Genomic DNA, 17,906 nt, shown 5'->3' on the forward strand with positions numbered 1-17,906 from the left:
ACCATGACGGTCAGAAAGCTAAACAAATAAGCCGCAAAATTATTTAAGTCTTCGAGCTGCGATGGTTCCGCTCTCGCTGTTGAACCGCTGCTACACGCTACAGGTAGTAATATTTCCCAGACGGAGCGCCGCTTCTGTTCCACCTGGTAGTGACTCTCACACCAAACCTCTGCTTAAAGCTGCAGCATCTAACCTAAAAAAATACATTTTACATACGTATTAAAACATTCGCTGTCCTTACACGAGACAGATAATCTCTAAAAAAATAATCGATCTCCTCCCTGCTCTGCATAATTACTCCGCTCAGTCAGAAACAGCCACTCAGAACTAGCAGTAATCAGCTAGCCGCCATGCTATCAGGAAGTTTTCATTCAGTAACTCTGGATTGTTTATTGTAATGGAACCTGTATTTGTCTTTGAATGTTAAGTTTTATACTTGAATTTTTTTGGCAATGTTGAGAGGTTTTATTTTGGCTCTTTGCATTATTTCTCTTCAGAGCCTCCATATGTTATCAGTCTGTTAAAGATAGTATTATCGATAGCAGTACAATTTGCACAATGCCTGTTTTGTTTAGTTTTCTTCTTGGAAAAAGTTATTAAAACAAGTTTTTGTCTAAATTAAGGTGAATTCATGGTTCCTTTTTCCACATAATGTAACCGGTAGTGTTTATGATAAAAAAATAATAATGATTATGTGATCGGTATCGATATCGGCAGGAAAAAACCTGATCGGCACATCTCTAGTTGTAACATGACCAAAGACGAAAACAAGCTAAAGGGGTGTGAATACCTTTGCGTGGTAAAGGAGGCTTGTGAGTCTAAGAAGTTCAATGATCTCAAGATTTCTTAAGTGTAATTTGTCTGGCATTCCAGCCACATCTCACTTAAAGTTTAATCTTTTTCTGCCACATTAGCTATTATTCCAGTGCTTTACTGATCAGCAGTTGTTCATCAGTCTCTTCAGATAAATCAGTGAAGAAATGTTTCATTCTAACCTGCTTTTTTATTCACCTAATCATCTATACTTTGATTTTTGTGCAAAAAAGAAAAAAATTTCCTTCAGTGATTATGCGAACAGGTCCATTAAAGTTCATTGCAATCGAGATACCATTGTAATCTGTTCCACTGGGAGGTCAAGTCTTATTGATATGACCTTTTTAAGTATTTCTAATTACATTTAAGAGAGCATCAAGGTAAAAACAAAGTATGGACGCAGAGTTTGGGCCAAAGAGCAAGACTCTTGGTATTCCCAATTCATAAGTTTTAGCCCAGGACACCTTCTCTTTTATTGCCTGAGTTATAACCAGACTCTCTACTTCATAACCATGGCTGTCTGTTGCCATGGAAATGGGAGAGTCCCTTGCGTTATGTGTGTTAGTGTATTATTGGTGAGGGTTTGGCTAAATCCAATTGCTTCCGATCTTTGTAGTACATCTAAGCCCTTAAAAAAGTCATTTCTGGCTGTGTTGTTCGCTTTGAGATGGCTGACTCTGGAGGGTTTTGTTTCTAGCAGCTTGTCAGATTTTTTAATGAAATACCTCTCAGCAAAGTAATTAGCTCCTGGTGGTCTTTGTTTGGCATTTGCAACCTTCTGGATACCGCTGTACATTTAAATCAGACTCGGGATCCCTGGATAAATCAGTTTGTTTATTACTGTTTGCTGATGCTGTGAATGCAGGTAGTACGGGAAGTTTTGAGTCACTTAAAAAACTCAGCTTTACTAAGATGTTCCCCGATGCACAGAGATTTTCATTAGGCTGAACTCGCTCATACATATGCATTTCCTAAAGCAACTTTTTCTTGATTAAGAGTGAAGCAATGTATCCCAGCATCCATCAACGCTAAAACCTTCACTCTGCCATCAGGAGGTACAGAGCTTTATTGACCTCAAAGTATTAACATGTATTAAGCAACAATCAAGCTCGACAAATGCATTAAAATCTATCTTTTGTGAAAATGTCCTCGCAATTTATTTTCTTTTTCAAGATTTTTATTAGGTGGCAAAACTATTAACTGACATCTGATGGTAGCCTGGTTTTCAGTTGTTTTTTTGTTTTGTTTTTTCTAAATATCTGCCTGACATAAACAGTCTTGGACCTGTCATAAGGGCCACATGGGCACGTTCCCAGGGGACATTCACTAGACATGACCCAGCATAAGATTTTCATATTCTGACTTTTTTTTTTCCTTTAGGGAAGAAAAAGGCCAGTATTTAAAATGGTGTTTCTTCAATAAGAGGGAGTTTCCAAACCATTATTGTTCGTGTTTCTTTGTGACTGGAGATCTTTTCAAAAAGCCAAAATTGTCTTTCTTCAGCCGATCAACATTTGAAGCAAGATCAACTTTTAAACTGATGGAGAATCGGTTTTATTGTCCCAACAAAAAAGTTGCTAGAAAGGTTGAAAGCGTTTTCCACAAGGAGGAGAATATGAGGGATAGATCGCTTCTTTTAGAGATTATACTGATGAACGTGGTGTATTAAAAGGTGAAGTATTCTGGTGTGACTCTATAGGTTCTGGGGAGCGTAGTTGTCTTAGATGAATGTGGCTCCAGCATAAAGTGCTTTAAGTGGTCAATATAACTAGAAAACCAGCATAGGAGTTCAGTGCATTTGCCGTTTTTAGAGGCTGGTGATCTCGTTCGCAGCCGTCGGATCCCAAAGGTTTTTTAGTAACATCGCCAAACCTGAGGACGCAAATGAAAAGGGTTGTCAGGCTCAAGGATACAAAAGTCGAGGCAGAATAACTTCTGAAGAGAAGAACTATAGAGCTGTCTGCTCACTGAACTTTATTTACTGTGATATCTTTGCTTTGTTGCTCTGTTAGCCTAACAACTGTATATCTGCAATTTGATCTATCCATATCAGTTCATTACAAATGTTCTTTTTGCTCTTCAGAGTCAAGCTTATTATTTTTCACCCTTTATCTCCACCTAAACAGCACTGATATATTTTATCTGTCACACTGTTCATGCAGCCATGAGAGCTTTGTTTTCAATTAGTCCACTCAGTAAAAAGAAAGTACACCCTATGTGAATTCAAGCATTTTAAAGTATAAATGATGTAGCCTCTACTAGGTTTAAAAGTTATGTCAATATCACCTCAAGTGTGCAAAAGCATAGAGATTTACTGATTAGAACCTACCAATTCTGATTTTGACTGAATAATAGGAATTCTTAAGGCATCTTAAATTGACATGACCACATTTGAACAAATTATCCCTGTTTTGATGCCGTTATCTTGTTCTTATTAAATTATAGTAGTGCATGCTGTTGTTTGATGTTTATTGACTGTAGGCAAAGAAGTTAAGTTATTTTTTTACATGTATATATTGGACCTATTAAATGATAATAAAAGAAAAGGTCCATTTTAAGAGCAGCTAATTACTAAAGTTGCTCTTAAAATGTTTTGCGTGTTTTCTTCTTTGTCCTTTAGAAAAAGTAATTCCAACCAGGCAAATATCAGTCGAACTAACGACTTGCTTCACCTGTAGCATCTTTGCCATTTTGAAATGGGATTTGTTGTTTATTTGCTTCTCTGCTGCCACTCTGTGGTTTGACGCACTTCAAACTTTATGATATATGACACCCACAAGTAGCAGCCATCATTTGTTGCGTTTTCCTAACCGATGCTCCATTTTACCTCCAACAGACTGACATTTTCTCGTCTGTTCTCCAGTTGCGGCTCCACTCCAGCTATTAAGTCGAAGCTCCATCATTTCAAGTAGCCTCTGCTGTTGAGTTATTGCCTCGTAGTAATCCTGTGTATCATCAGCACTGAATGCGAGGATTCAGAAGTTGCCTGCAGCCTGAACTGAGAAGAAAACAAATGTCCTCATTTTGCCAAAGTCCTGAAAATCTAGTTTTAAAAAAGCAAAAATCCACTTAAGCTACCAATTGTGCAACTAAAGTACCTCTGCTCTGCTTTATAGGTAGATTTAATTCTTTGTAAACAAAAAAGCTGTTAAATTACAGTGGAACATAATGCTGTGACAATACCATAATTCACACAGCTGTTACTATGTAAAATATTAGATTTAATTTCCTGTTGCATACTTCACTGCGGGAAGAGCTTGACCTTTGCTTTTAAATGAACAGGGAGCTCTTGTTGCTGTTGTATATTTTGTAAATCATCCACAGTTTTCTGTGTTTTGTTCTCTAGAAACCTCTGCACATTTGGTCTGCATGCTTAGAAATGTTCACTCATAAGCTCTTGCCGTCCGTCACTCTGGGTCTGTCATTTTCTATATGTTGAGACAAAAGAAAGTTTTGAACCGCTGGGACATTTTACGGGCATGTTTGTCTCCCTCTGCTGGATTTTGAGGGAGACTACAAGTACCATGACTGTTCTGAACTGGGTAGTCAAAGATGTGAAGCTGTTATTTAGTAATTTTCTTACTTTACAAGTTTCTTATAGTTTGAACGAATGTTTCTTTCACTTTTGTCATTTTTTTTAGCACAATTATATGTTTTGTTAAAGATATCCAAGTATGTTTCAAAAATATATTTGTGCATTCACTCACTGTCTGACTGCTGTATATAAAGCTAAAGGGAAGAAAGAAAAAGTGTACAACTTCCAAGCCACACCAATCTGCTGTTTTGTGAAGATCTTTTTGGTTGGTTTTTATTTGTCTGTTTTTAGACTCTGCTTCACTCACAACATTATTAAACAGCGTTAAGTTGTAGATAAGGATTGTACTTTCAACTCCTTCTGGAATTCAAATTAATTGTTTGTAGTCATACGACTCACAGAACAGGTGGTGTCTCACACAGCTCAGTTTATCAGATTTTATCAATAGTTCCCACTAGAGGGCAGCAAGTTAAAAAAAAGTTTTTCTTATGCTTTGATTAAAAGAATTCTTGTTTTAAATTGGTGATTCGCTCTTACAAATACTCTGCCTTGTCTATTTATTTGTAATATGCTCTTAAAAGTCGGCACTGCTGATTCGGAGTTGAGCTGGTTGAGATTTCTCTTTATAAAGTATTCATCTCCTTGGATGTTTTACCCTTTTATTGCTTTCAAAAAGGATAAAATGGAGTAATTTTGCTGTGATATATTCTGCTTCCTGTTAAATACTGAGCACTATCTCCCTGGGGTGAGATCATGCTCGATGTCTCTCCATAGTGAATAATTTTCTTTCAAAATGGTCTTCACAGCCTTTCTGCTTCCTCTAACGAAATTTTTAAGCGCCTCATTTTTAGTTTCGTACTCACTGATCAGGGGCAGTCAAGTGCAAAAATCCTTTGATTGCTGACACCACATCTATCATTTTAAACTGCTCTGTATTCACATTTCTTACATTCTTATCAGTCCGACAGAGAAATTAAATATGTGGAAGATGATCTACAAAGGTAGCTCATCTTTTGGTTAGAGTTTTGTTCCATAGTAACAGTTAAATTTGCCTGTTTTTAAAGAATTAATATTGTATGCATTTATGTTAATAGTTTCCCTGTGTCAGGAATTTGCTAAAGAATCCAAATATGATTAAAAACAAAGATCACACACCAGGTTCTGATGTTTTGTGATCCATTTTGGCTCAGCTTTAAGTCACCAGCAGCCATTTTTAAGTTTAGTCACACACCCAGCTGCAGTGGTGTCTAATTCATTAGCTTACATGGACTGTTGTTGCATGGTTACAGGTAAGCTGGTAGTGAACGTGTGGTGCACCAGGCCAGTCTTGGGAGCATGGCGAAGGCCCAGAAATCACCTGGGAGGAAGACTGCTCACTGTCTCCGCAGACAGGTACTGCAAAAAAACAAACAAAAAAAAAACACTCATTACCCTCCTCCTCTTTTCCCACTTAGACTTTCTTGAATCCCTAAATTGGATGAGGTTATGTGCCCTGCCACCTCATGCAAGCACGCGTGTTCGAATGTACGGAGTGACCAAGCGGTACACCGTCTTGTGCTGATGTATTGTAATGTGCCTAATGTGAACTCATTTATCCATTTCCAAGGGCAGCAAGGACACACCGTTAGCTAGACAGACACAGACAGAGAAAATGAGAATAAATTGGTTTGTGGGAAAGAAAAAGATTGAGTGGAAGAGGAGGAAGGTCTGGTTTACAGACACAACAGCACACACGTTAAATCTAAAAAGCTGGAGTGGAGTCACTTATCAGCTCAAGGGTGCCTGTGTATTCTGAAGATAATGGTCCTTCACGAATAGTCAGCTGACTTGATGGCCAGACACGTGGGTACCGTCTATATCCAGGTGTACTGAGCCCATATTTGTCACCAGCAATGTACATTTATGTACCTGGTTGAGATCCTAGGAGATTGAAAAAATTACAAAACTGGCTTTTAGCATTTTCCAAGCTCAGAAAGACAACTTGTATATTTAATAATGACACATTCGCTCTTGCTTATTCTGTTTTCTAATGGAATAAAAAGCGAAAAGTGCAAGCTTTCTAGAATTTGTAGTAGATCTAAATGAACCCAGACACCAAAAGAGCAGTCGATCAGCCTTTTATCGCACAGCCAAGTCAGAAGCCAACTTCAGACATGGCTGTACAAGCATCAAAATTTTCATTTTTGAAATGGAAAATGTTTAAATGCCTTTATAAGCCTTTGTCCAAATCAAAAGTACTCGTACTGTGCCTTGCTGAAAGTATTCTCACCCCCTGTTTTTGTCTAAATTCTCCCAACATGTTTGCGGCAGCACAATACTGGTGAGATACTTTTGAAAGCTGAAAAACTGTTTTCCACCATTGATCTCTATTTAATCTGACTTTGTTTTAGCTATTTTGTGTACCAAAACGGCCGCCTTTACATCTGCAAGTCCGTTATATTGGATCACAAGCAATCCCTCAGATCCTTTGAATGATAACTTTGATTGTGGTGATTTCAGTTGATTTCTTTGTGTATAATTTATTTTTCTTTTCTTCATTTTTGGTCTGGTTTTTCTCAGGGTGGTGGTCAGACAGACATGGAGGAACTTAACGTGGACACTCAGCATCCACCGCAAGACCAGTCCAAGGGCGGAGATCAAATCCTCATTCAAAACTCTCCTCCCGCCGGAAGCTTGTCGGAAAACTGCGAGCACAAGGAAGCTCCGGTGGAGGCCCAGGAAAAGGGCGACACCTCCGCCCAGCCGCAGGCTAAGTCTCTGTGGAAGCCCATTCCCCCTCTGATGCCTGAACCCCACAGGAGCAACGGCTCAGAGACCAGGGACCAGAGCTGCCAGACCGAGGAGCAGGGTCAGCCTCCCATGGCCAATAACGATGGCCATAACACAGGTGCTTCTTTTGATTCTGCACGTCTCGCCACTTTGATTTATTCACCTCCAGGCTAAGGCTGTCCGTCAACCCCCTGTGCAGCCTCGCTGCCGGGGCACCGAATGTAGCCGCTCAAAATAAAGCTGAATGATTTGTTCTCACTGAGAAATTGACTGCTCCGAAGAGGAGCTGTTTTTGGCTCCGAGTGCCGTGACGTGCATGAGAAGTTGGCCAGGGTTATCCAAACACTTAAGAAAGTTTTGTTTGCAGTGGAATTCTTCCTGCCAGGGTTTGCACCCTGTTGAATCAAGCTCCAGTCATATTTAGAGTTTGAACTGACGCTAGTCGTGCTTTGTTGTAATGCTTTGAGCACTCACTGTAAACAGGACTGATCTTTGACCCCCTCTGGGGGGGGTCATGCGGGTTCAGTGACCTGTGCTGCTGGAAGTAAAGCAGTTTAGAAGTAGAGGTGAAGGGGGGGATGGTGAGGAAGACAATGCTCTCTGTCACCCATTTAGTTAAGCTAATTCTCGTCACCTTCTTTCTGGCTTTTCCCCACCATTCTCATTCATGTTTCCAGCCTTTCCAGTCGATGCCTTAGGGGACGTGTCGATGCGTCCGCAGCTTTTCCTCCCCCCTCTCTCACTTTTACCTCATCAAATCAGCTGACACAACTGTGAAATGGATTGAGTCCATGCTGCTTTTCCACTCTGGTTTCATGAATCAACTGCGTCTAACTCTGATCAAGTTGATGGCCATGAGGGAGGCGCCGACTGACCCAGGCTGACCCAGTTTTAACTTGCGTCACTGTAACGTTCAACAGACACATTGGCCACAACACACCTCTTTACTGTTGCAAACGATCGCCTGCAGTCGTCGCATATAAAAGCCGGTGTGACAAGCTTTTAAATGTTAACCGCGTTACAATTTACCTGCTAATGAGGAGCCATCTCCTGGTGAAACCCGTCTGATTTGATCTGCAGATTTTGAATACAATACGAGCAGATGTAAAAATAACTTAAAAAATCGTACTTTCAGTTATTTCTGTTGGGTGCATTGGCGACATCATGATGCATGTATGCGAGAACAGTTACTGTAAAACGGCATTTTAATGTCATTTTGAATCAAAGGCTTTTTAAGATGTTTTAATCACAAACCGGAGTCTCACAGACGGAGGTTGAACGCTCAGAGGGGCAAACTGAGGACTATTGCTGAGCACGTCAACCTTCCTGTTGTCTGCTTTGAGTCTCACTCCCTCTCATTATCACTCGGCATAGATAAAGTGCTAGCAACGTCTTGATTCAGCAACAACTTTGACAAGAGTGTTGTTGCAACTGTGAGACGCGAGTGCTTGGAAACGGCAGAGAAAGATCAGACATTAGAGTTGCCAACCGGCCCATCAACCTGAACGTCCACTGATACGAGTAGCCAGTTGGTTTCTCAGTGCAACTTTAGCAGGTTGTTGTATGACGTTGTATTTTTTATTTTTTTTCTCCTTTTATTTTGTATTAAATATTTTGAAACATTAACAGTAAAAATTGGACTTTTATGTAAAAATGGCATCACAATTATTACCTTTTGGTTTCCTCTCAGATTTCAAGATTTGTAACAAAGCATGTCAATAAATAATAATAATAAAAAAAGATTCTTCTTCAGGACTTCTGCTTCCTACTTGACCCTTAACTTTGTTGCGATTCAGGTCACCAGTGAACGAGGACACGTCCTTTGGGATGCGTCTCTGATTTCGTCAGATTAAGTGACAATAAGATGCTGTGGTCTGTCTTGAACCAAAAGGACAGATGACGTGTTCTTCATTAACCCAACTGAGTGAAGGTTTTCATTTTCCTCGTGCGATGCATTTGATCTTCTGTAGGGGATCCAGATTTTACTTTGAAGAAAGATGTCCTCCTTTATCTTTGCCTTTAAGAGCATGTGTGGTGTTGGTGTGTTAGGCGGTAATAAGGTCAGAATGAATCACTGTCCTGTACAGATCTCATTGTGTGGGCTCTTTTCAGCACACAGTAATTTACCTCGTCACAGCAGACCTCTTCTCTTGCGATGCTGTAGTTCTCCAAGATGGCCACACTCTTATACAATTAGGAGCTGACTTTGATATAATGCTGTGTCTTTCTCTCTGTCTAGGTTTGTGTGCTGAGCCTGGCGATCCCCCTCTGCTCCAGCAGCCTCTGCAGACCTCCAAGTCTGGGATTCAGCAGATAATTGAATGCTTCCGATCTGGTATGCGTCTCTGTTTTCTTGTCGTTTCCTCCTCCTCCTCCTTTCTACCTCTCTAGCTCTAGCTTCTTATCATTATTTTTAATGTGTGTGTCCTGTTTTTTTTGTTTTTTTCCTTTGGGTTGTTCATTGATGCGTTGTGATTAAAACCCTCATTATTAAGAGCTGGATTTAAACAAAAGGAAGACACAGTTGATGTTCTTTCTGGATTATTTTGTATTCATTTTTTAAAGCATTTTTTTTGTTCGTTTGATTAAATATTAATTCTATTTGAAGTGTAACTAAAAAACTATTATTAACTATATTTTCTTTTAGATCTGCACTGCTCTGAAGTTTTAGCCCAATTTAATACATCTGACTTTTGTAATTCTTTGAACAGCATACCTGATTTTAACAGACTTTTTATTTGAACTTTTTCCCAGGATTAAACAACCAATATTTCTTTAACCTTAAACGCTGTTTGTCCTTAGTGTGGCTGTTTTTGATTTGACTATAATTCCTGGATTTGCCTGCGTCTGTGTTTAAACGTATAATTTGCACAACCTGATGGAAATATTCTGCATCCTGGTACTGTAAAATGTGCTTTTTAAAACTGCTATAAGAACTCTGGTTCAATCTGAGTTGGTTACAAACCACTTTAATCAGAAAGCTGACGGCAGTGACATAAAGAGTGGAAAGGGGCTCTTTTTATGCAAATTAAACACTTTAAAACAAGAGAAACCAGGGAAAAGAGAAGAAAGATTGATTAGAATCAGGATGATTTCATTTCTTTTTTTTTTCCTCCTATGAAACAAATTCCACAGATGGGACAAAAATACCCCTGACATTTATTACTTCACCACTTAGGTTTAGCAAAGCAAACCAGTCAACAGAGGTTTTAAAATTTTTTTTTTTTTTTTTCATCAAGTAAAAGAAGGGAAAAAATGAAATCATGATCCAAGCAATCACAAAGCATCACAACGGCTATTTTGTTGCACCGTAATTCAAATCATCATTTAAAAAAAAAAAGACTTGATCACTACCAATCTCCTTTCAAAGTATGAGAAATGCCAAAAACATTATTGCAGACCTTTCTTAGCAAAGGTCCAGGCGGGTTTGCCATTTTCTCCTGGAAGATCGCATTAAAATGGATAATGAGGTACAGAAAGATCCATCTGCTCACTGTTTTTCCCTTCTTTTTTTTTTCCTCTTTACTTGCAGGCACCAACCAGCTCAGAAGCATGCTACTGAGGGAGGTAGACACCATCTTTGAGTGTAAACTGTGTCGTAGTCTGTTCAGAGGCCTCCCGAACCTCATCACGCACAAAGAGTACTACTGCTTATCACGGCTACCTGAATCTGACGGTGGGTAACGCAACACATGCTATACCAAAAACCCATTAGCAAACAGAATCATGGAGACCAAGAGGCTCTGCTTAAAAATCCCCCACAACTTGATCCTTGATCTTTCTGCAGAGTTAAATCATATTAAAAGTTGGAGTTGGAGCTCCAATTCAATGGTTTTAATCAATTGTATTAATTATCGATAAATGTGGTTGAGTTGATGGCGTATGTAATTTGTAAGGGACTGTCAACTTGCAGATATCCACTGAGGCAAAGGACTCACGCGCAAATCATCCTCGATCCAGTTTCAAAACCCTAAAGTAAAAGCACAAGACATCAAAAAGCCTGAATGTCCTCTTGTTGTGAAAATCAGCAGAGAGAACAAGCGAAGGCTACATCGATTAATTTCTGCTTGCTAAAGACGACGTAAACATCTGAAAGTGTCCCACAGATCAGCTACATTTGTCTCGATTTCATCTATGTCGTTGTGAACTCTGAAGTTTGCACAAACACTCTCTGTCTTCACAGTCTCCTTGGACTTCTTCGCGTTTTACTTCAGTATTCTGTCACTCCAAGGATCCCTCACTCGCTTTCATGCCATCTGTCTCCTAATTACGATTCCCGTCCTTGCGCTTTCATATAGAAGCACAGGCACACAATGGCATCTTCTCTCCTTTGAACGTTTATTACACAAAGGCCAACTTTCCCCTCCATCAGACAGACTGTAATTTGTCAGTGTTTGAGCTTTTTTCAAACTCTAATTAGCTGAGTGTGTTTCCATGTTTCCACTCTTAACTCCGGGGGATGAAAAAGTCTGTAAAACTCTTGATATCATTTCTGTAACTCTTCCCCTCCTAGAAGGGAAAGCAATCCCAACAAAAGGAAGTCGATAAATTTTGCTCAGTTTTCTCCACCTTACCAATTACTGCTGTATGAACCTTCTCCATCCTAATGCGATCATCATCTGCCTGGGGTTGTAATGATGTTTCCTCTGCATAAGTAGCTCGGTTTTTTTCCCCCCACCCCTCAATAAAGCGCTTATAGCTTTGGGTTGGATGTGTATTGTATTATTAAATGACCTAATTGCTGCCGTTTTCATCTTTGATATTCTGAGCATTGATCGTTTGCGGTTGCGGCAAAGTTTTGCTTCCCCGAAACACTTGGATTTGTCTCACCTGTCGCATTGCAACCCGACAGTCTGAACAGATGAGTCTTCTGCCTCTTCGTTTGCATTTGAGAGTTTTTCGCGCTAATGATGCTTAATGGAAAAATGATTATATGTGCTGTAGAGAAGGGAATCTCTCCATGATTAAAAATATTTACCAAAACAGACTGAGCAACATGAAGACATGTTTTTTTGTTGCTTCTGACAGTCGCATCAACAGCAGCAATATTTAATGTTGTTTTGTTTTTTCCCCCCTTTTACCATCGTTTAGTTATTAAGCAGAAAGTTGAAGACAGGACTTATTATGTTGCCTGTTTTGATTTTAAAGCTTTCATCTGATTCCGATGTATGAGCTCAGATTTGAAATGAATGGCTGCTGCTTCAGTTTCTTTATTTTTGTCTGTTCGGCGGTATGCCAAATTATTCATACCCCTTAAATTTTTAAAATATTGTCAGACATAATTCTATATATTTAAACACAGTGATTATATATGGGAGAAACATGAATATACATTTATCTTAACCATTCCATAGTAGCGTTGACTGGAGGGTTTCTTTTTAATTATCCTGAATCTGCGTCTTGCTGTGGGGGTGCAAAACAAAAAACAAAAAAAAAATGGGTCAAATCATCATCCTTCTTCCTGTTAACTTTGTGGAGCTTTGCTGCTACGGGAAGCCGTAGGGAAGCGGGTGGCATGGCGGTAAAAGCTTGGTTCTTTCACCGCCGTACGTCACAGTGGTCATGATATATATTCACTGAAATGTTCAGTGTTGGTTTAATCTAACCTGAGGACGTTTTGTCGCTTGTTTCCCGTGTTCCCTGCGTGGTTATGGATTTCTTTTTGACATTAGCTTTGTTCTTGCCACTCTTAGGCACATGTGAAGTTTGTGGAGAGCATTACTGTTCCGACCCCAGCTTTGACAATCACACATAAAATAACCACAACTGAAAAACAAATGCCTATTTAATACATTAGGTTTGTGTGTGTGGTTACTTATAGCATTATGTTGTAACAAACCTATCCCTGAACTCCGTTTGAAGTAATGGACGATGATTTTCTCTGACAGGCTCTTCTGGTGATGACCGACAGAGTGTAGCCATGAAGGATTTACTGGACGCTATTTATCCCAGAGCTGACCGGCCCGACTACGTGGTTCGATTAGAGCCCATCCAGACCACCAACAAGGCGGTGTTCCAGTACCTCACCACAGAGGAGGAGCTGGCCAGATTTCCGTCACACACAACCAGGTACGTTTTTATTAAAACAAGGGACAAACACGTTGCATTTAAATTCACAAACGGAATGTATTTTATTGACTTAAGTCACTCGTTTGTGTTTGTTGTTCATCACAGTGCCAGAGAGAGTCCTGTTGCTTGGGAAGGAGAGACTATGGAGGGCGTGGAAAACAATCCAGACAGTCAGCCAAATGCACCTGAGAGCCACGACAGTCCAGGGCCGAAGACATGGGAGGCCGACGATGAGGCGAAAGAGGAACAGCCAAAGCCTGAAGACGAGGGCTCCAATAGTGGGGTAGGTTGTAAATTTGTTGTTAAACGATTCTTTTTTAACTTTTTTTTTATATATACAAGGTCTGTCTTGCTTTTGGTACAAAGTATGTCTTTACTTTTCCTGACCGTCCAGGTTGAAGATGTGACCATTTCCTGTTGTCTCTGTGGCCAAGACTTTAACTCCCGTCGGAGTATCAGGCGCCACTGCCGCAAAATGCACCAGACTAAACTGGAGGAGCTCCGTAAGTTCACGGAGACGCGCACAGTTCCTACAAGCCTGCTCTCTATGGTGAAAGGTAGGAAACTATACAAGTGAACAGAAATGAGTTCTGCAACATATCAGTTCAAAGAACTAGCTCATTAGAAAAAAACCAACATGTTTTCTTGTCCAGTTTCAGGTCTTTAGCTGAAGAGATGCAGTTTCTAGATAACCTGTGTGCTTTTTGCTTGAAAAACAATAAATGATCGGTCTGAATAGATGTGTATCTCGGTGTTGTTGAAGGCCGACCAAGGACTCTCAGTACGCCAACTGGAAAGTCCTGCCCAGTGTGCCTGAAAACCTTCGCCACCAAAGCCAACGTGCGGCGGCACTTTGACGAGGTGCACCGGGGTCTACGGAGGGACACCATCACACCGAACATCGCATCAAGGCCGGGCCAGCCCTTCTCACTGGAGGTCACACCACCCAAGAAGAGCAGCAATTCCTCCCCAACACGTGCCCACAGCTCCAAGACCACGCCTGTGAACTCTAAAGCCCCCGCCTCAAACCAAGCCCAAGGGAAACCTCAGAGTAAGCAGACGAACTCGGCCTCATGTCGATGCACCCTGTGCAAGAGGAACTACAGCTCCCAGGTTGGTGGATCGACTCTATCGCTTTGTTTTCACTGATTATCAAATGTACTTTGGTTCTGAAAGCATTTTCAGTGCTTTCTGGTAATATTCACATCCCTTGAACCTTTTTTTGTGACATTACAACCACAAACCATCCATGTTATTTGAATATTGTGTGGCATCCCAATGCAAAGTAGGATGTTGAAAGGTGGAATGAAAATGGTCAATGGTTTTCAAAATATATAACAAACTAAAAACATGTGGCATATTGTTAGCCAGTAGATCTGTGTGTTAGATAGAAACGCTGCTAATAGAAACAGTAGGAATGGATTAAATTTAGCAGATTCTGCTTTATGAAATTCCCCAAACTCACTCCGATTGCACGAAGAAGCATCATTTTTAAAAGGATTCGATTCTATCGCATGAAAAGGGGAAACACAAGTATCCAGGTTTGTGGTTGTAATGTGAAATGTGTCGGGTGAGATTTTCAGGTGGTGTGTTCTAAAAAAAGCCCATTGTTTGTTCTTTTTAGCTTATGTTAAAGAGACACATGCGCATCGTGCACAAGATTTACAGCGTCAAAAGTAACAAGTCTGGTGGCACGCCGTCTCCTGCTGCTAGTGCGAGCAGCACTAATGTTAGCCTTAGCAACAACTTAAGAGTGAAGGAGGAAGCAATGGAGCCGTCGGACGAAGACGACGACGTTGACAGCAGCCCTGCTCCGTCTCCCTCTAACAGCAACGGGACAGCGAAAGGCGTTCCACAAGCTGTTCTGAAGGTGAAGGAGGAGGAGTCACCATCCAGTCCGAAGGTACCTTCATCCACATCTTCATCCTCGTCCCGTGGAGGGAGCACATACACAAACATGGCAGCCAAACTAAGCAAGTTGTCAGTCGGCTTTGACTTCAAGCAGCTCTTCTGCAAGCTGTGCAAACGACAGTTCAGCTCTCGTCAGAACCTAACAAAGCACATTGAACTGCACACGGACGGCAACGACATCTTCATCAAGTTCTACCGCTGCCCTCTGTGTCGCTACGAGTCGCGCCGCAAACGCGACGTCCTGCGCCACGTGACGGTCGTCCACAAGAAGTCGTCGCAGTACCTGGCGAAGATCATGCCCAAACTGGAGAGCAGGGCGGTGAAGAGGCTGGCGGAGGCGGTCCTGAACAGCACCAAGAGGACAGGCGGCAGCGTCAAAGAGGAGATGAACGGGCGTCACATGTCGTCGTCGTCGTCCTCCTCCACCTCCTCCTCTCCGTCGCCTCCAATCACCCGCAAACAAGAAGCCTCCACGTCTGCCTCGGCCGCCACTTCGGCCTCCGCCTCCGCCCCGCCTGCCGCCCCCATCACCAGGAAGCAGCAGGAGCTTTCATCTCCGGTCCCGACTCCCTCCCCGCCCGTCACCCGCAAGCAGGAGAGACAGCAGACGGCTCACCAGTCCCGCCCCGTCAGCCCTCCTCTGACCCGGCGCAGCGAGAAACACTCGCTCTCTCGCAGCGCCTCCTCCTCGACTCCGTCCAGTAACCAAACCCCACACACCCGGCGACACGACGCCCAATCAGAGAGCAGCCCCGTGACGTCGTCCACTGAAGTCAAAGTGACGAAGAATTTCTCTCTCCATGCTTGTGACCAGTGTGGGCGAGCGTTTGCTAAGAAGGTAGGGATTTTAATTAGCCAAATTAATTGGTTCTAAAGAAGAACTTTTTTTTTTTTCTTTTTTACAATGAGGTCAGACAGAAAAGATGCATGAAGATGTAAAGAGCTAAGATTTAGTCATTAAGCAGCTGTGGCTAACTGATGGAAATCTTTGTTTTTTCACAAACTTGACTACACTTTTATTTAGATTTTTTTCTGTCGAGTCTGGCTTCCTCCTAATTCTAGTAAAAAATATTAGAGCATAACAGTTTAACTATTCTTTGCGTCAAAAAGGTTTGCGCAAGTGACACATTTTAATGTCTTGTGCGATTGAACCAAAATAAAACATTTATCAGTCCCTCCAGGATGTTAATGTTTTTTTTTTTGTGACTGTTGCAGCATAAAACTACTAATTTTATCACACTTCTTTTCAAAATGTTGCCATCAGAGTTGCACATTTTTTTGGACCGTAACATGGTCTTATATGATAGTTCGTGCAAAATTAGCAATTTGTGAGTAAATTTGCATCAATAGTTGCGATCGCAACATTGCAGCATCCTAGAAGGACTGATTTATTGACTCATTAAATACTTTAAAGAAGAGATTCAAAAACTAGAGAGAAACTTTTAGAGTACCCAAGAAGTTCAAGCAAGTGCCAGGAGTCTCTTCGCACTCAGGAATGGCAGCAGGTACGGGCAAGTGTTCCTACGCACAATCGCTACATCTGGTGTCAACAAGGGCAGCAAAAAGCCTCGACTCCAATGAAAACCTGCTGTCACGCTGGAAGCACCAGCATTCGTCTGTAGTGAAGATATTATCTCCAGGGAGTTTTCCAAAAACGAATTGCGTTGAAGAGAAAAGGCGGACGCTTTGCATGCAGGAGAGGTCTGTCATGTGCTGGAATGACTTCTGGTCCAAGGGAGAGTTGCTTTGCCTCAATTTGCCTAAAACACTCCCCTAAATAAAGAATGGAGCCAGAAATCCTACCGGGGCCAATTTGCCCAACAAACCAGAAACAACACTGTGATGAGCAATGTTTTGCTTTTTGTTTTGTTTTTGTTTTTTTTTCAGCATGATGGAGCATCATGCCACAAGACAGCAGTGACAAACTGGTTTAGGGATCAAAATGCTAAAGGTTTGGCTCTGTGGTTTTTAACCCCATTTAGCCCCAACATGTCCTCAGCTCTCAAAAATGGTAGTGGACCGAAAAGGTCCTATTAAACAAAAAAAAGAAAAAAAGCAACTTATCCATCAGATGTGCCCTGGTCAGCTTTTTAAAATTGCTTTTATGAATGTGCATTCAATGGGGCTTTGGCATCCTTGTGTGTTGAGTAGGTGCTGCTGCTGAGAATAGAGAGACCAGCTTATTTGTTTTGCAGGACAGAACGGCATTGTATCCCATTTTATATCAATTTAATTGGCTGTGGGGCCAGCAGAAGAAGGGGTTGACCCTGGGTGCCATTCATGTGAGGACCGCCACTGGTTTATTTTTTTAAAGAAAAAAAGTTAAAATGCTGAAGCAGGAAACTTTGTGGAAAAACAAGGTTGCCGCCAGTCTTTAAACTGTTGTGTGTGTAAAATCCCCTAAATTATGTAAGCTTGACATTTATTGGTTCCAACAATCTGCCAATGATGGGGTATAAACCAATCTTAATTGTTACATCTCTGTAACGGCGCGTTCACACCAAATGCGTTTTGCGCGAACGCACCTTAAGTATAGACTTTGATTCATTTTCTGCTTCCTCTTTAATTCTTTTTTTAATTAATTAATTTTTTTTTTCTCATTTTGAATCCAGTTGTACCTGGAGTCTCACAAGCGAAGCCATCGAAACGCCACGGTGGGAGCAGCGAGCAGGAGGAAAGGAGTCAGCACGCGCTCCAAATCTCTGGTCTGGTGAGACGCGCAGTGTAAGAGTACAGCGCTCGCCTCTATCACGCCGACTCTTCTCCGTTCCCGTCCCGTTTTCCGGTCTCCTCCTTGTCTTTGTTCTCC

The 17,906-nt window shown here is 41.3% G+C and overlaps 1 protein-coding gene across 2 annotated transcripts in view; it reads left to right on the forward strand.

Moving 5' to 3' along the window:
• znf800b (zinc finger protein 800b) overlaps positions 1-17,900 on the forward strand; it is a 28,833-nt gene extending 10,933 nt beyond the window's left edge. For both annotated transcript variants that reach the window (XM_008400962.2, XM_008400961.2), the window contains exons 2-11: positions 5,638-5,740; positions 6,908-7,235; positions 9,357-9,452; positions 10,650-10,793; positions 13,006-13,186; positions 13,292-13,469; positions 13,581-13,743; positions 13,950-14,299; positions 14,811-15,935; positions 17,710-17,900. In XM_008400962.2, coding sequence (XP_008399184.1) covers positions 5,684-5,740; positions 6,908-7,235; positions 9,357-9,452; positions 10,650-10,793; positions 13,006-13,186; positions 13,292-13,469; positions 13,581-13,743; positions 13,950-14,299; positions 14,811-15,935; positions 17,710-17,811 — 2,724 coding nt within the window. In that variant the 5' untranslated portion in view covers positions 5,638-5,683 and the 3' untranslated portion in view covers positions 17,812-17,900. The remainder of the gene's footprint in view (positions 1-5,637; positions 5,741-6,907; positions 7,236-9,356; positions 9,453-10,649; positions 10,794-13,005; positions 13,187-13,291; positions 13,470-13,580; positions 13,744-13,949; positions 14,300-14,810; positions 15,936-17,709) is intronic.
• The last annotated feature ends 6 nt before the right edge of the window (positions 17,901-17,906 follow it).

This window comes from Poecilia reticulata, linkage group LG23, assembly GCF_000633615.1.
Source record: "Poecilia reticulata strain Guanapo linkage group LG23, Guppy_female_1.0+MT, whole genome shotgun sequence".
Taxonomy (NCBI): Eukaryota; Metazoa; Chordata; class Actinopteri; order Cyprinodontiformes; family Poeciliidae; genus Poecilia; species Poecilia reticulata.